At 48.4% G+C, this 17,588-nt stretch overlaps 3 protein-coding genes across 3 annotated transcripts; all 3 read right to left on the bottom strand.

Moving 5' to 3' along the window:
* Nucleotides 1-1,629: 1,629 nt before the first annotated feature.
* LOC120691414 (RING-H2 finger protein ATL80-like) lies at nt 1,630-2,941 on the bottom strand. Its single transcript, XM_039974469.1, has one exon. It carries the CDS (start codon nt 2,785-2,787, stop codon nt 2,011-2,013), a length of 777 nt encoding a protein of 258 aa, XP_039830403.1. The 5' UTR covers nt 2,788-2,941; the 3' UTR covers nt 1,630-2,010.
* A 3,020-nt stretch (nt 2,942-5,961) lies between these two features.
* Nucleotides 5,962-8,315, bottom strand: LOC120690504 (putative pentatricopeptide repeat-containing protein At3g25060, mitochondrial). Its single transcript, XM_039973177.1, has one exon. It carries the CDS (start codon nt 8,279-8,281, stop codon nt 6,239-6,241), a length of 2,043 nt encoding a protein of 680 aa, XP_039829111.1. The 5' UTR covers nt 8,282-8,315; the 3' UTR covers nt 5,962-6,238.
* On the bottom strand, nt 6,114-13,202 carry LOC120690505 (MLO-like protein 9). The gene is made up of 15 exons (XM_039973178.1): nt 12,743-13,202; nt 12,454-12,511; nt 12,154-12,350; nt 11,844-11,960; nt 11,696-11,756; nt 11,414-11,502; nt 11,022-11,096; nt 10,866-10,954; nt 10,461-10,510; nt 10,148-10,188; nt 9,890-10,063; nt 9,455-9,490; nt 9,291-9,358; nt 9,142-9,202; nt 6,114-8,897 (listed from the first exon to the last, which is right to left on the bottom strand). Exons 1-15 carry the CDS (start codon nt 12,884-12,886, stop codon nt 8,430-8,432), a joined length of 1,728 nt encoding a protein of 575 aa, XP_039829112.1. The 5' UTR covers nt 12,887-13,202; the 3' UTR covers nt 6,114-8,429.
* Nucleotides 13,203-17,588: the final 4,386 nt, after the last annotated feature.

Below are 17,588 nucleotides of genomic sequence, written 5' to 3'. Positions count from 1 at the left end.
AATTCCACATCTCTAAACTCATGAGTTGATTCCTAGTCTTTTAATGCTATCATAAGTCTATCTATCTATTATCTTATTATTTGACCAACAAATTGAGCCTCTACGTTCGCTCTCAAGGCCTAAAAATTTCCACGTTAATCGGAGAAAAAAATAAAAATTACCCACCACTGCCATTATGATAAAATTAGACTAAAATACCCCTGTGCCTAATTAAAAATCACCCACCAATGCCATTATGAAAAATTAAATATAAAATACCATTTAGCTATGTTTACAAACATATACTATTAATAAAAACTAAAGCTAACAACAATCAATCAAAATAAAACGAAAATAAGAATAATTATAAGCATTATATTATTAAAGCTCAACAAAAAAAATTGTTAGTATAGGTATATCATATTTGAATTGTTTTAACCAACAATAAGACATAATTTACGATAATGAATAGGGTGATGTATGGTAAAAAAAATAGTATGATCTTTAAGTAAGAATACAAGGACATGCAAATTTTTGAATTTTCAATACTAGCCGCGCAAATGCGCGGGCTATACGCCTAATTTCTTATTATTTGGCCAACAAATGGAGCCTCCACGTTCGCTCTCAAGGTTTAGAAATTCCCACATTAATCAGAGTAAAATAGAAAAATAAAAATTACCCACCACTGCAATTATAATAAAATTAGCCTAAAATACTCTTATACTTAATTAAAAATTACCCACCAATGCCATTATGAAAAATTAAATGTAAAATACCATTTAACTATGTTCAATTACAAACATATCCTATTAATGAAAACTAAAGCTAACAACCATCAATCAAAATAAAATGAACATAAGAATAATTTTATGCATAATATTATTAAAACGCAACAAATCAAATTGTTATTATATGTAGATCATATTTGAATTGTTTTAACCAACAATAAGACATAATTTACGATAATAAACATGGTTATATATAGTAAAAAATAGTATAATCTTTAAGTAAGGGTATAACGACATGCAATTTTTTGAATTTTCAATACTAGCCGCGCAAATGCGTGGGCTATACGACTTGTTTTATTACAATTAGTTTTTGACCCAGCATGAATTCCGATCCGTTGTTAATTGTTATATTTCTTATTGTTTCAATTTCCGGCCCGGAATGAATCCATATCTAACTGAACAAACCCTAATCCAGCTCACGATGTTGCATCTTCAGTTAACAGTTAACACAAGTTTCTTCAATCTTCAGGATTTGCTAAATCAATTTGAGAACCGGGAGCTGTTGAGCCGGCAGGTTTCTTCGGTGGCAGCAGGAACGAATAAAAGAAACGGGAGCAGGTTTAGGTAGGATCTACGGTTTCTTTCTCTTTTTTTAGCGCAGTAACCGATGGCGCTTCCAGTTTTCTTGATGGTGATGGAAGACAAAAGGTGATCGCCTCCCGCACGGTCGGTCACATGCCTTGGGTGATCGCCCCGTCCCAGAGAGGTAGGGGGCAGGGGCAGCGACCTAACGCCGAAGCAGACTGCTCGTTCACTCCACTTCGCACACACAGCTCCCCTAGCCCATCCCGAGATATCCCATCACGCGTCCAGCGAAGGCAATGATCCAACGGCCTGTCAACTTCTCAAGAACACAGCGATGGGAATGGGAAGTGCTCTGGTCCATCTGCTTTCTATTTGCACGGAGCACTAATCTACAACAGCCTTTCTGTTCTAGCCTTCTAGGAGTACAAACTATATACAATACAAACATAATTTTTTTTACAGTTGAAGCAATTGCAAGTTGCCAACAGATTTCAGTTGGAGAACTCCAGGACCAGAAGGTTGTACAAAAAAGAATCACATTTATAGTTATTCTTCTTCTTTTTTTCTTTTTTGCATTGCTTTAGAGGGGAGGGGGGGGGGGCTCTTCGCTGCGCTACTGCCATGTGGGCCGCGGGCAGATGGGGGCAGCTCAACTACCGGGACCGACCCTGGGCCCGCCCGTCAGGCAATCAACCGGCCAACTACTGCCAGACTGATGCTACGGCAAGAAGCCCCCACCCCCGCCGCCGCCGCGGACCCGGCCGGCAGCGGCGGCGGCGGCGGTGGAGGACGAGGAAGAGGAGGAGGCGAGGACGGCCTCCAGGACGACGGCCTCGCACTTGCGGCACCGCTTGGGCGGGGCCGGGTCGTCGAGCACGATGGGGCGGCGGCAGGACGGGCAGGAGGAGTTGGACCGCAGCCAGGTGTCGACGCACGCGACGTGGAACCCGTGCCCGCACTGCGGCATCACGCGCACCTCCTCCCGCTCGCCGAACTCCGCCAGGCAGATGGCGCACTCCGCCAGCAGCTCCTCCGCCTTCGCCTCCTCCTCCCCCTCCGCCGCCGGCGCCGCGCCCCGCGCCGCCGCGGCCGCCGCCACCGCGTCCGCGTACGCCAGCTTCGGCAGCGCCTTGAGCGCCTTCTTCTTCAGCCCCTTGGTGGTGGTCGTGGTCGTTGTGGTCGCGCTCGCTCTCGCGCCGCCGCCGCCGCCGAAGTGCCCCGCCGCGTCGCCCGGGTTGCTTGAGGGGGACGACGGGCCGCCGCCGCCGTCGGCCCCGGCGCCCCTGTTGCGGCGGGAGCGGGCGCAGCGGGCGACGGCGGCGAGGCCGACGACGCAGATGAGCGCGCAGAGCAGGGCGGCGAGGATGACGACGACATCGGAGTTGACGCCCGCGGGTGGGTCGGCGGGCGGGATGCCCGGGATGCGGTTGGGGTTGGCGGCGCCGCTGTCGCTGCCGCCCTGGAGGAGGCGCCGCGAATACGACGGCCGGGGCATCGCCGGCGCCGGTGGGTGGGGGCGTTTCCGTAAAAATGGAGCGGCGAGAGGACAGAAAGGGAGGTCCCGGTCTCGGAGGTTGGGATGGTTAATGACGGAGGGGCAAGCGTCCGGGTGAAGCTTTCGGGTGGGGGGAGTGGGAGGACGACAGCCTGAGCTGTGGGCGGAGGGCACGCTTGACCATTATGCCCTTGGTATTTCTCTCTCCCTCTCTTTTTGTCCAAGGTTGATCATTAAGCTTTTCGAGGAAAATGGGGAAAAAATACATTGGTAACACTTCCCAATTGGTCTTCCATGCTAGTAGCATCTAGTAGGTTTTATTTAGCTCTTCGATCTATGTACACACGCAAGTAACTAAATTTATTTATGTGCGCTCTAATTTGAATTTGGGTACGGTGAAGTTTTGTGATATGTTTATATTTTCAATTTTGATTGCAGAATCCTAAATTGGGTTAGGTGAAGAGCAGTCCCCGCATGTAGACTTGATAGACCAAGACTTTTGTAGCTATACAAGTTGATACTGTACAAGGCAGTGGAGCGGTTGCAACCTTTAATGACACCGTCTCGCTATCAAGGAGGAAGACCAACATGGTGCATTTCCCTCCAAATGTTTGGAATTCTCGAGGGCTTCCATCCACCAGCAATTGCTGCGATTGCCGCAGGAATCAGCCACTTGTATAGCAGTAACTGCCAGATAGCATCATAGTGATCCATTGCTAATCGGCCATTTAAATGCCAGTTAAGGCTGATTGAAGTGGAGAGAGGAGAGATGTTCCATTTTCCCTCTCAATTAAAGAAAACACCCATTTCCTTCTCAATTAAAAAAACAGCCAATTTCTTTCTAACAATCGCTGTGTTCGCTTGGCTGTGCCTGATGGCTGGTGCTGATTTATTATGAGAGAACAGTACTGCTGACTAGCTGGTAGCTGGTGGCTGGTGGCTAGTGTTGATTTAGTATGAGAGAACAGTACTGCTGGCTGGTTGGCTGAAAAGCCAAGCGAACACAGCGAATATCACATAAGATGGGAGATCAGCATAGTACATCAGTTAGCGTCGGCCGTCAGAATGAAAATGGTAAGGAAACAGAAAAATGGATACCCGAGATATCCTAATCTGTTTCCATACGTATCCAATCCGTTGTTTCCATACGTATCCAATCTGTTTCCATCTTAGGAGTGAAAACTGAAAGAAAACAGAAAAACAAATATTCAAAATATCTGAAATTCGTTTCCATATATATCCGATTCGTTTCTTTCTTACATGCAGCTAGTGCCACTAGAATTCCCGAAGCCCCAGATGAGATGAGATCCCATGTCACGGCGCGAAGCAAACAGCCGCCTTTCCAGGTCAACAATGGGTGAGCCTGACTGAACGAGCCTGCAGACTGATTGCAATAGAAAAAGCCCCCCAATCATCGTCGGCAGAGGCCAACTTTGCCAATCGATGAGTTGAGGGCTTGTTTAGTTGTTTACGTGTAAAAATTTTGTAAAAGAATTTTACTAATTTGAAGTACTAAATGAAGTTTATTTATAAAACATTTTTGTACAGATGGGTTGTAAATCGCGAGACGAATCTAATGATGCTAATTAATCCATGATTAATCTATAATTAGCGGATGATTACTGTAGCATTATTGTTGCAAATCATGGATTAAGTAGGCTCATTAAATTCGTCTCGCGATTTACAGCACATTCATGCAAAAAGTTTTATAAATAAACTTCATTTAGTACTCTATACATGTGTCAAAATATTCGATGTGGCATTTCTTTATATGTACGGAGTTTACGTTTAAAGATTTAAACCGGGCCTGAGGCGGCAGCCGAAGCGGCACCTGCACACGATCCCACATGGGGCAGGGGCGTGGCAGGTGCAGGTCCGGAGGTGGATCGGTCTCCGGCCGCAGCAAGCCAGCCAGCCAGCGTCCCGCAACCACACACCGCGACGCTGGCACACAAAGCTCCCTCCCACCCGATGAGCAAGCAAACGTTATCTAGGACCACGCCCCCGCGTCCCCGAGATCGCCGCGCCTTCCTTCGCTCGCCTGCCACCTTTCCGCCGGGTCGTTTTCCCGGCGACAGAAACACGCCCACGGCCGCGCAAGCTCCACCGCCGGGACGCACCCCATTCTCGGCCGCCGTCGCTGTCTCGGCCAGCCCCGCCCACACGGCCACCGGCCGCCGTCGCGCGCGCGCAGGCCGGCCCGGCGGCAGCCTCCGAGGCCGGCGCGGCGCGAGAGCCGGGGGTCGACGGGAGTGGCGGCGCGTGGAGGGGGGAGGTGTCGTGTCGTGCGCGCCCGGCTCGGCGGCGCCCGTGCGCGCGCTGGAATTCGTGGACGGCGGGTGACGGACGGGATGGTGGTGCTGGTGCACCGAATGTCCGTGCGGGACTGCAGGTGACCGGTGTCGCCATCGGTGGTGGCAGGCACCGGCCACAGGTGGATACCGGACAGGCAGGGTTTGTGGTGGAGTTGGTGCCGGAAATGGCGGTGCGACTCTCAGCGACCACGACACGGCGAGTCCTGCGCGCGTGCCGGTCTACAGCTCTACTGGTAGTACATTGCGCGCGCGTCTGTTTGACTGATAGTTTATTTCAGAAATATTAAATTAGTACTAGATGGAAATAAAAGTTGAAGACGCAGGTAGGAATAGTAGATGTATATACGTAAGCACAATAATAGTGCAGATACAGTATAGTACTCCCTCCATATCTTTTTACATGTCGTTAGGACATAAAATTTTAGTTTATTTTAGTACAATTATTTGGTCTGAAACGTCATATAAAAAGATATGGAGGTAGTATATCCGTAGAGAGCTACTCCACTACATAGATATATGTACATTGATGTTACAGAATTCTTGTGGCTCAAAAGTTGAACTGCTTTACTATCGTACCATTTTCTAGTTTTGGTTCCCAGCAATAATGTTCGAGATTATCCAGTGGGAGAATTTTCTAAGAGCAAGTATTATGACTGACTGAGAAGTGGCTGAGAGTCCATGTGGCACATGTGAGAGAAGCAACCGGGCGTCTCGTCAAGCGCCGGTGCAAGCGGGCTGAGAGGCTCTGCAACCCATTCTATTGGTGCAGCTAATGGGACCCGCCACAATCATGACCTCCCTCCCAGCCCGCAGCCGGCGCGATTATAAACCATGCTCTAACAGGAGCTGCTAACTGTTGTTTTTTCAAGAAAGGGGAGAGCATATATTAAATTAACAGATTGTGTTTATGATCAAGGTCCGAAGCTATCGACGTGCAGGCAGGAACACCACAGCGTTATTTTTGCTTCTACCCCGATGATGGAGTGAACTGTTATTTTTTGCATCAAAGGATTGTTGAGGTCAAATTTACTTGAACACAACCGGTATGCATTCTGCTAGTTCTCTGCAGCCAACTGGACCAAATATCAACACTAGGTGACTGAACTGCCGAAGCTACAGACAAGAATCAGACACAATCACCAGTAATCTCCACAAGAACAGGCCCCATCTTTGAAATGGTGGAAACGCTTCGCATCTCGGACAACAATCTCCCGGTCGACAATTTTCGAGATATACTTGATCGCATCATGGCAGTTGCCACAGACCCTGAGGTTCTTGATGATCACGAGCCTCGTTCCAGGGCTGGTGTTCAACAAACCAAAGGCAATGGCCAGCCGCTCGCTATGGTAGCTGAGAAGCTGCTCCTTCACTCCTTCCTCGAGGTCATGGTACACAAACTCAGTTCTCGGAACATGACCCATCTTCCTCATCTCGGAATCGAGCTTTGCGACCATTTTTAGGATCTCCTGATGCTGAGGATGGCTCTGGTCTTCCATCACGAACGTGTGGCGCATTCCACGGACATCTATCAAGCTGTAGCCAGGCACTTTCTTGCTGCCACTATCCTTCATTAGCTTTCTGGCTTCCCTGACTTTGTCCCAATTCTTTGCAGCGGCATAGAGGTTCGATACAAGTGCAAGAAAACCTACATCTTCAGGTTGGGACTCGAGGATCTTTTCTGCTATGTTTTCTCCAAGCTCTAGCTTCTTGTTATTCAAGCAACCTGAAAGCAGAGCGACCCAAACTGCAATAGTCGGTTCAGTTTGCATTGACACCAGCAGGTCATTTGCTTCTTCCACAAGACCAGAACGTGCTAAGAGATCAACTATGCATACATAATGCTTTTCTGCAGGTTTAATGCCAAACTCCTTACTCATGCGATCAAACCAGAGTTTCCCTTCCTCCACAAGACCAGAGTGGCTTAGAGCTGACAGAAGAGAAGCAAATGTGGCATGATCAGGATTCATTCCAGTTTTGTTCAGTTCTTGGAACAGAGCAAGGGCATCGTGACCACGTCCATGAGTGCCACAGCATGCAATCATCGCATTCCATAAAACCAAGTCTCTCGAGGAAACCCTATCGAAAAGCTTCTGTGCACTTTCCAGGGAGCCGCATTTGGAGTACATGTCAAGGATAGATGTACCCAAAATACAGTCAAGCTCAAGCCTCCTCAAGATGAAACCATGTATAGACTTCCCTAGCTTCAGGAGTCCCATATCAGCGCAAGCTAGCAGTGCACTAACATGTGCCCCTGAATCAGGCTCAAGTCCTGAAGTTGACAACTCTCTGAACAAATCAAGTGCCTCATCTGCATGACCATTCTGCACAAACCCAGAAATCAGTGCGCTCCATGAAACAGCATTCCTGTACGGCATCATTCTAAACACTCGGCGTGCCACATCAAACTTCCCATTCTTGGCGTACATGTCCACAAGGCTTGTCGTTGCAACAACATCCACCCTCATACCATGCCGCAGTATGTACCCATGAACTGAGGCCCCCATTTGAGCATCCCCTGTTGTCGCACATGCTTGTATAACCCCAACCATGACCACCTCGTCCCCCTCCACGCCATCCTCCCGCATCCTCCTGTACATACCAAGCGCCTCCAGCGGCCTCCCAGCGCACACGAACCCAGCAACCATCGTGCTCCACGCAACACGGTCCCTCTTCGGCATTCCGTCGAACACCTTGACAGCATCCCCCATTGCACCGCATCTCGAGTATAGGTGGAGCAGGGCCGAGCAGACGAACACGTCCTTGCTGTAACCGGCCTCGAACGCGCGGTCCTTGATGTTTTCCGCGCCTGTGAGATCCCCGAGGCGCGCGCACGCGGAGAGCGCGAGCGTGAAGGTGGTGCTGTCGGGGCGCGCGGCGGGCGGGAGGGCGCGGAAGACGCGGAGCGCGGTGCTGTGGGAGCCGCCCCGGGAGTGCGCGGAGAGGAGCGCGTTCCAGGCGGTTATTGAGGAGGGGGAAGCGGGGGAGGTCGCGAGGGTGGACTCCGCGGCGTCGAGCGCGCCGGCGCGGGCGTAGGCGGCGGCGAGCGATGCGAGGAGATGGTTGGAGGAGGAGACGATGAGGAGGGCGTGGAGGCGAGTGAGCGTCGCGAGCGTGGCGCTGGAGGAGGAGAGGACGCGGCGGAGGCGGCGCTGGTCGGCGAGGAAGGCGGGAAGGCGCATAGCATTTGGAACGGCAAGAGGGAAGGGATCTCCGGCCAGGCGGCCATAGGAGGAGCCGAGGAGGCAGGTACTACTTCTACTTCTACTTCTACTTACTACTAGTACTACTTCTACTTACTACTAAGCACTAGCAGGCTGCTCGTTCAGCTCACTTGTCCTGCACATGGCGAGGAGGCAGCCTCGGGAACGAGAAGCTGTCCTGGTGGCCGCCGCGCGCCGCCGCCGCCGCCGTCTCCACAACGTCCACGCGCACCTCCTTACGCCCGGTGTCAAGGCTCCGCTGCTTCGCCGGCGGTATCAGGTGCCTGGTCTGCGACGACGACACCGGCTCGGCGTCGTCCGTGTCGCTGTAGTCCGAGTCCGACAGCGGGCTCCTCGCGCCGCCGACGTGCGCGATGGTCTTGTAGCGGTGGAGGTGACGGACCGGCACCTCGTGCGGCCGGTGCCGCCACTCGCTCGCCTCCGTTCCTCCTGCTGGTGTGTCCGCGCTCTGGGTCTCGGAAGGGTCATCTGACGACTCCTTGTTGTGCTTCTTCTTCACCACTGCCTTGTGCCACTTCTTCAGGGCCTTGGCTGTCTGCTCGTCGAAAATCGTTGTCTTCATTTGTGACCCCATCTGGAAAACAAGTCCTCTCCGGCCAGTTAGTTCCAAGGGATAAATGCATGTGACAAATAAAGCTAACACTAGCTCAGGCTCAAGAGAGTTTGGCAGCTCTTCTGAGTTCTGAATGCTACTACGGTCTGTGCAGTGAAGTAATTCAGTTATCGCTCTGATAAAAATGCTGGCTGGTGATTGATTTAATTATTGTTAAGGTTTGCTGGTGATTGAATGTCAGTATGCAATGTGAATGTGTGTTCACCTGAGATACAAGGGCGTAGAGTGGAAGGGTGATGTAGCTGCACGTAAATTGGACGACAGCCCTGTAAAAAGGGGAATAGAAAGGTAAAAATGGTTAATAAGAAGTAGAAATTTCTGAACGATGAAACAGCAAAAGCAACTGAAATTTACCCAAGGCAGACTCTTGCAATAATAAGCTCAAAGTTGTCGTGGAAGCAGGACCTCAGCCCAAACTCGTACTGCACAGAGGTTTATTATCAGCAAAGTCTTGGCACATACTACAATTGTGCCACAAAATAATGCTTCCAAGTTCCAAATCTCAAAAATAATCTTACCCAAATCCAAAAGAAATATGTAATCTCAAATGCATTCTGCAACAAGAAAGAACAGCTGTTAGATAAAAGCATCAGAACTATTTGCAAGATTTCATTTTAAAAAATAATATCTACCACCACTGTTGAATTCAATTTGATTAATTATTTAAAGTGCATATTTAAGACTGGAGATAAAAGTCATTATGGTGGAATCAGATGTTCTCTGCTTTTCGCTATCTCAGCTTTTTTTCCATTTGATTAATGCACACAACTAAGGTTGAGAACGCCATGCATATGTTTATCTAGATGCTTTTTTGTTATAACAGTTTTTTTTCATTTGATTAATGTGCACAACCAAGGTTGAGAATGCCATGCATTTGTTTGTCCAGAAGCTTTATGTTCAAGTTAGGATAGTTGTTGATGAGGTACTTTTCTGGCTTTCTGGCCTTTACTGACCTGAAATGATGCGAAATGAATGAGATGGAGAACTAGACGAGGCTTCCCGAACCAGAAATGATCATCACTCAGTTTTACCACTGGCATGCCCTGAATAACTGTATGCCTCTCTGTAATTGCAATAGCCATCATAGCAATTATTGCCTGCAGCTTTGTTCCAACTGCTAGAATCAGCTACATATAGGAAAGTGCTGTTAGCACCAGCCATACAAAACCTTTTACCATAAGAGACAATAAACAAACACTGTAAGCACTTACTACAAGGGGAATTGTTGAGAACCAGAACAAGTTGTGCCATCCTGGTAAGAGAATAATCAAACAAAAAAGAAATTAATAACGGACCTATAGAATTTCATGGTGTCCTGGAAACCATCAAGCCAAATAGCACATGAAGTACAACCAGAGAGTTGGTCTGTTGGAGTGTTGGATCTTATTTAGGTGTAATATAAGTTACTTTCAAAGCAAAGAATGCTCCACCAGTATAGGCATGCTACGAGAATTACAACATATAATTTGGCAGTGTGTAATTTTCTGAGAATAAGGGAGTTTAGGAAATTAGATAATGACATACCATGAACATTGACGAGCATGACAGCCAAAGCAGAGGCCCATAAAGGTGGACTGAACAAATAATTGATGTTGCAAATGAGTCATGATGTTACTAGACAGATGAAAGAAACCAAGAAGCTATAAAAAAAGAAACATGCAGAAAAATTTGGATGTTATGCTTACAAACTACAAACTTCTATAAATGTGAATGTTATAATAATTATTTGATTAAAAACATGAACAAAGAAAACAATACCTATCATTAACACATTTTGGGAATAATACTGTCATCTACCAATGAAATGAAAGAGCCACTTAGAAATGCCTGAATTTTGGGAATAACATATTTTCTATCCAGATGGTATACTTTATGTGAATTATATGTAGGTACAATAACTACACAAGCGAGATTATCAAGCTTCCTTACCTAATGCCAACAACTGTTTTGAAATCATCCTCCAATGACCTCTTGATGTACTTCCGAAAATTGAACTTGGTCCCTGGAGATAAATGAGCCTATACAAACATTTGTCAGAAGCTGGATCCGATGGCAGGAATTAACTCAAAATCAGAGGCTACTTACAGCAATGAATCCATGCCGCAAAGTAAGGTAGTCTGTCCTTCGAACAGATCTAAAGAACTGTCTAAAGAAGCTCACCTACAATTTACATCAAGTACAAGCATAGCAAGCAATGAGCTCGGAAGGAATTAAATTCATCTCTGGGCACATAATACACATATATGTAAGAAGCGGAACTTTAGTCAGATCAATTTATTCCCGTGTTGCATGCACATTTTGACTTTATTATAAAATCTTTTGGTTCCACTGGAAATAACTCATCTGTTGAACTAAATACCATTGACATTCAATGTTCGGTACTATTAAATCATTTGTGCATATTAACCAGATAAAACATTCAATACGAAGTAAAGTGAACAAATGCAGCCATACAAAGGAGCCATGAAACAACTTACAACATAGAGCAGGATTGTGCTTTTGCTCCAACAGCTTGCATGTTGCCTTACAAAGGATGTTTGATGAGTAAGCCTGAACTTTGAGGGATCTGCAAAAGTTTAATATGACACAAAAATTCAAATAAAATGGATGGACCTTACCAGCATTAGATTAAGAATCTAATCAATTATGTGAATGAAATAATTTTGGCATAGGAATATAGCAGTTTACAACTGTATGTTATTCATTTCACATAAACCAAATGAAACAGCAGCCAATCAAAAGATCAAATAGTACAGTACCATATTGGAATTCATAGGTTGGTAAGCACGTTTCCTTTTCCCACACCTTCCATATACGCGTCTGTGTAGAAACAAAATTCAGAGTGACTGCAAGCTCGCAACTTTTGTCCATGCCTGATTTGGGGGGAAACAATAGAACCGACCATACCTTTGCTCTACCTAGGGACATTGTAAAGAAACTGAATGTGACATGGAAGACGGCCAAGAAGAACACGAAAATGTGCAGCTGATGCATCCCGTCGGCTGAAACAAGCGACACCATGCCCTGCCATGTCATTTGGATTAGCACAGGCGAGCAGACAGATCGCAATGGACTGGCACCTCTCCGCAGATAAACCCAAACATAAGGACAAGAGCAAGTATTTCTTTACCCTGAAAACCGGGCACTCAAGACTCTAACGAGACAAATCCTGCCACTGCGTAAAGTAAACTACTACTGCACCTTAGTCGCCACTCACTTTGGGGCAGGAAAAAAAGTAGCTCGGATCTTCAGACAGGTGCCGCCGGCCATGGCCCTCGGGCTCCTTAGCCTCCGAGTGGACGGACAGGCGGCAGGGCAGCATGGTGTTGGCGGTTCCCTCCGGGATGCAGATGCGCGAGATGTACCTCCCCGTCACGGTGAGCAGCAGCGATATGAACCCCAGGGTCATCAGCTCTGCGCATGCCGAACTCGAAACCGCGTCAGATTCGTCCTCGCCTGTGGACAACGGGAGTGCTACGGATGGCTCGAACTAGCAGAAAGGGACGCAACTGCTTACCGGATTTAACCTTCTCCAGGGCGTCGAACAACGCCTTCTTCCGCTTCTTGCTGAGCAACTTGAGCACCCAAGAAAACAAAATCAGTGGCTCCATCCAACACGCAGCAGAGGAGGAGGAGCGGATGAATTAAAACTTTAAAAAGGCTCGGGGCAAATCAAATTATATTCCTCCTCAAAAGAAAAAGAATCAAATTATATTCAGCGACGGGAACAAGCGGCCGGAGCGGCGAAGGATGAAAATCCCGCTAGAGAGGGGGTCGATGGGGAATTAACGGAAGCTCCGGCGTACCTGGCCGAGGTGGTGGAGGAGGCCCTCCAGCATGATGGATGCGGCGACGATGACGGCGCAGACGGCGGCCACGGCCCACGTCGGCGTCTGGTCCAGCGACCTCGTGCCGCCGCCGGCCGCGGCTTCTCCGCTGGCGCCGCCCATCTCCTCCCTGCGCTCGCGGCAGCGTTAATGGCCGGCCGGCCGTGCGCTCGAACCTTTCCCGGCGCGGCGGAGTGGAGTGTGCGTTAATGGAGATGGCTGCCCGTGTCGCCGCGTGCCTGCCCAGAGAGGCAGAGACAGGCTTGCGCGTGTATTAGGCCAGGGAGAGCTCCGGGGTGCTCCGGATCCAGCACTGTAGCGCACTGTGCTTGTACTGTAGCGCCACGGAGCCGGAGCCGGTGGAGATGGAGGAGTCTATTCCTCGCGCGCGCTACTGGAGCTCGACGCAGAAGGGAGGCGAGCTGACTGTGCTTCTTCAATCTCGAGCCAGCGATGGTGGTTGGCGCCGGGGTTAGGGGAGGGGTGGCCGGGGTCCGAGGGGTGGTTGGTGGGGGGAGCGGCCGCCGGCGAGGTCGCCGGCGGCCGGGGTGGTGGAGGGCGGCGGCGGCGGCCTTAGGATCTAGGGTTGCTGGGGGGTGGCGGCGGCGGCGGTGAAGAGCTCCATGGCCACCGGACCTAGAAGAGAAGGTGGTGGGGGGAGGAATCGACCGGCGGTGGGCGGTGGTGTGTGGGCGGGCGGCGAGGCGGCGCTCCGTGCCGCCGGCCGGGGTGGTGGGCGCCGGCGGCCGGGCCAGGTCCCGGGCGGGGGCGTGGCGCCGGAGAGGTTAGGGGAGGACGGGGATGCGCCGGCGGTGGTTGGTGGGCGGACGGCGCGGCGGCGAGAGCCGCCGGCCGGGGCGGAGGACGAAGGGGCGGGGGCGGAGGACGCGGGGCGGGGGCGGAGGACGAAGCGCCTTCTGCGAGTGGATCGATTCCACTCGCGCGCGCGGTGAATAGACACCCCCGGTGGAGATACGTTTTTGCAACTCCACCGGCTCCACCGCTTTTGTAGTTCATTTTGAGAGTCTTTGGCAGGGTTCCGGCTCCTCTAAAGATAGCTCCGGCTTTTTTGGTGGAGCACATTCTCTGTTAGAGCTGGAGCTGTTTTGAAAAATATTTGGCAAAATAGTTTCACCTGTTTGATTGAGATTGCAAAATGTCTAAATTACCTTTTTTCTTTTTTTTTCCTTTTTTTCTTCTCTTATTTTATTTTTCTATTCCTTTTAATTTTTTCTCCTTTCTTCTTATTCATTCGCCCCATCCCTTTCTCTTCCAGACCCGCCGCCACCTCCTCCTTTCCATCGCCAGGCGCCCCCCGCCTCCTCCTCCAAGCAGCCAAGGCCGCCGCCTCCTCCTCCTCCAAGCGGCCATGGCCGCCACCGTCGCCTCCTTTCTGTGTGCCCCGCGCCTCCTCTCCTCCTCCAAGCGGCCCGCGCCTCCTCCTCCTCCCTGCGCGGCAGTTCGCGCCACCGACTCCTCTCCGAGCGCCGGCGGCCCGCACCTCCTCTCCCTACGGCCGCCGCCGGCCACCTCCTCACCGCGGCCGATGCCATCCACAGCAATACTTACTGTAGCATAGAGCTGAAGCTCCTGGGACAGAGCCCTCCAAAGAGGGCCTTAGTAGAGCAGCGCCCCGCCGAGTTCAAACGACAGGGAGCAGTAAAAGGAAGTGCGGTGGCTGATTTTGGGATTTAGTCCCTGCCTTTTCCCGTATTGCTTCAGAATGGCCCCTGAGTTATTTTTGTTTCCCTCACCGTGCCTTTTTTACTGTATTGTCTGAAATGAGAAAATCCCCTCGGGCCATGTTTAGTTCTCAAAAAAATTTCACAGTACCCATCACATCAAATCACATCGAATTTTCAGACACATGCATGAAGCATTAAATACAGTTAAAAATAACTAATTACATAATTTAACTGTAAACGACGACGAGATGAATCTTTTAAACCTAATTAGTTCATAATTAGACATTAATTGTCAAATAACAACAAAAATAATATAGTTACAATATCCAAAAAAATCACGAACTAAACAAGGCCTCGGTATCGTGAATAGAAAAAGTGTGTGAAATGTCAAATAATGAAAAGTGTTTTAATTAAAACAAAGCTAAATGTCGCTGGAGTGATTTGAATTTACCCATCTTCTAGGGTGTTGGAGTCTTTAGGGAGCGGCGACAGGTTTAAAGGGAAGTGAGCAAGGCAGAAGATGCACCAAAGCTATGTTGATCTAGTATCTGGAAAATTAGGGATGCAAATTAGTGATTTTTAGATGCACCTCCAACCTTCTTTAGTTCAAAATTTTGTACTATTTTGATTTTGAAGCAATAGTATAAAATTTTAAACTAAAGAAGATTGGAGGTACACCCGGGGAAAATCATAACTTTGATTTGATAGAGCCTTATGGAAATTGATACCCTTATGGAAAATCATGATACGGGATCAACAAATCACTCGAGCGGTCAGTACACAGACCCCAATATCGTTTTGATAGAGCCGTTTCAAACTTTCAATCCATGGATACTGTTTGCACAAAATTCTTTCAAGTATATCCCAGAATTATCCCAAACTAAAGAGTAAGAAGAGGAAAACATGAAAGCAAAGAAAAGCACTGGCGGTTTAGCTGGCTTTAGTGGTGCTTTCTTATTCCATTACAAATCCTCGTTTAAAAACACAGCAAAAAATATATTGCCTTTTAAATACGTACAAGTTAGTGTTTCAGGGGTGCTGCCTAGTCCAGTGACGCTTTTTTAAAAGCCTTCTCAACAGAGATTATAACTTGGATTTTGGTATCTTCCTATTCAAAAAGGTACCTCACGTACAAAAAATTTAGTGCAGTACCAGTACAGCACCTCTCCTTGTTATTATTAATTTATTATTAGTGGCACCTCTTGATGATACCTTTAATCTTGATAAACCATAAAGAGGTTCCTTCTCTATCCATCCCAGCTTATTTAGCTGCATTAGTGGTAGGAGACAGCAACCAAAACTCGCCGTGTGGGGGCAGTGAGTTATGGTACTCGGTGTCGTACAGGCACAGTCGCGGATCTAGCGAGATACTGAGAGTCTGAGATGCGCGCCAGTGTCACTGTGTCAGTGTGCGTGCCCATAGAGAGATGTCCCAAATTGAAATCGATTTTGTTCCAAAAAAAACCCTAAAGAAATCGATTCACCTGCAACTGAATGTAAGCTTCATGTGGGTACAATTCGTCACGAACGTACACGCTACGCGTGGTCACTTTCTAGAGGGGAGAACTCCACGAAGAGACGAACATTTGACTCCACATTGTCACGTCGCTCAGGAGCTAGCTACTGCTCACGGGCACTGCCGAGGGTTTTGATGGCAGCCGGAGAACATGGCATGTTTACAAAATCCGACAAGGACGGTAGATGGTCTGAATCAGAAGAAGAAAAAAAAACACCGACGTGGTCGTCTTATCACCAGCAGTCTCTAGACGGGCCATGCTTTTGTTTTAATCCTAAGCTAGAGCAGCATGATTAGCAAGCAGCAACAGCGGCGGCAAAGTTTGAAGCGAGGAAACAAGCAAGCAAAGTTGAGAGGAAACCGGAGTCAAGACACCGTGCATGCGTGATGATGGATTCAGCCTGAAGAACAGCCACACTGTGCTGTAACGCAAGAGCGAGAAACTAAGAGTTCACTTAATTACCAGAACAGTGTATCACTCGCCAAGCGCGATTCCGTCAGCTCTCTTCAATTATTGGGACTTCGGGAGCAGGCACATGACTCTCCAGCGGTCTCGCCGGCGGGCAAAACAAGCACACAACCTGACGCGACACGGGAAGTCATGTTCTCTAGTTCGTGTAGTACAGGGGAATGGGGATTGGGAGGTCGTATCATATGATGTCCTAGCTGTTGTCACGAAGCAAAATTCCACTCCAGTGTTCTCCATCAGGTGTTTCTTGGATTGGAGTGTCGTGGGCTCGTGGTAATCATCATGGATGACTTTTTAGATATCTTGGAGGCTAGTAGTCCAAAAATCCGCAGAGGCTGCTCTCAAACAAACAGAGCTCGGCCATCTTCTGATCCATCCACAGCTTCTGCTGCTGAGCGAGCTGATCATTACAGGGGACTGAGTCTAGAGATGACCCTGGTCTGTTCAAATTTTTTTTTAAAAAAAACTTGACCTGCAGGAAGGACCGTAGTGAGAATCGACCCCGGATAAGTGAGTCAGTGTAGGGACAGAGGCTGATGATTCTAAAGGTGATTTCAAACTACAAGATGACTTTATTTGAAAACAGAATCCAAATATCAACAAAAAGATGAATGGAAAGTCTTGTCGATATGAATTGATCTTCAACCCAATGACAATGCTTCGATTTCGATCTTGTCGATATGAATTGATCTTCAACCCAATGACAATGCTTCAATTTCGATCTTTACTTCTTTCTTGGATGCCTGAAGTTTGTGTTCGCATTTCACCAAAGGAAAAGTGGGCTGTACCTACATGAAGAAAAGAGTTGCTCGTGTAAAAGCAAGCTCGGCCATCTTCTGATCCATCCACAGCTTCTCCTGATGAGCGAGCTGATCATTACAGGAGACAGAGTCTAGAGATGACCTTTGTCTGTTCAAAATTTAAAAAAAACTTGACCTGCAGGGGAAAAACCGCCTCCACGGCATTGTATTAAGAAAAAGACCTTCTCTCACAGGTCAATAAAACCCACGAACCCCCACCCCCCACCCATATATAGTGACACGTCGCCTTGTGAGTTAGGCCGGACCCAAGACTATACTTTGGATATAGGAACAGACGAGGGAATTTTTTTACCTCTGCACTACTCACCGAAAAGTCCGCCCCCAAGGGGATCGA

Source organism: Panicum virgatum, chromosome 9N (assembly GCF_016808335.1).
Source record: "Panicum virgatum strain AP13 chromosome 9N, P.virgatum_v5, whole genome shotgun sequence".
Lineage (NCBI taxonomy): Eukaryota > Viridiplantae > Streptophyta > Magnoliopsida > Poales > Poaceae > Panicum > Panicum virgatum.
The sequence above is the reverse complement of the archived record's forward strand: the minus strand, read 5'-3'. Positions and strand labels throughout refer to the sequence as shown.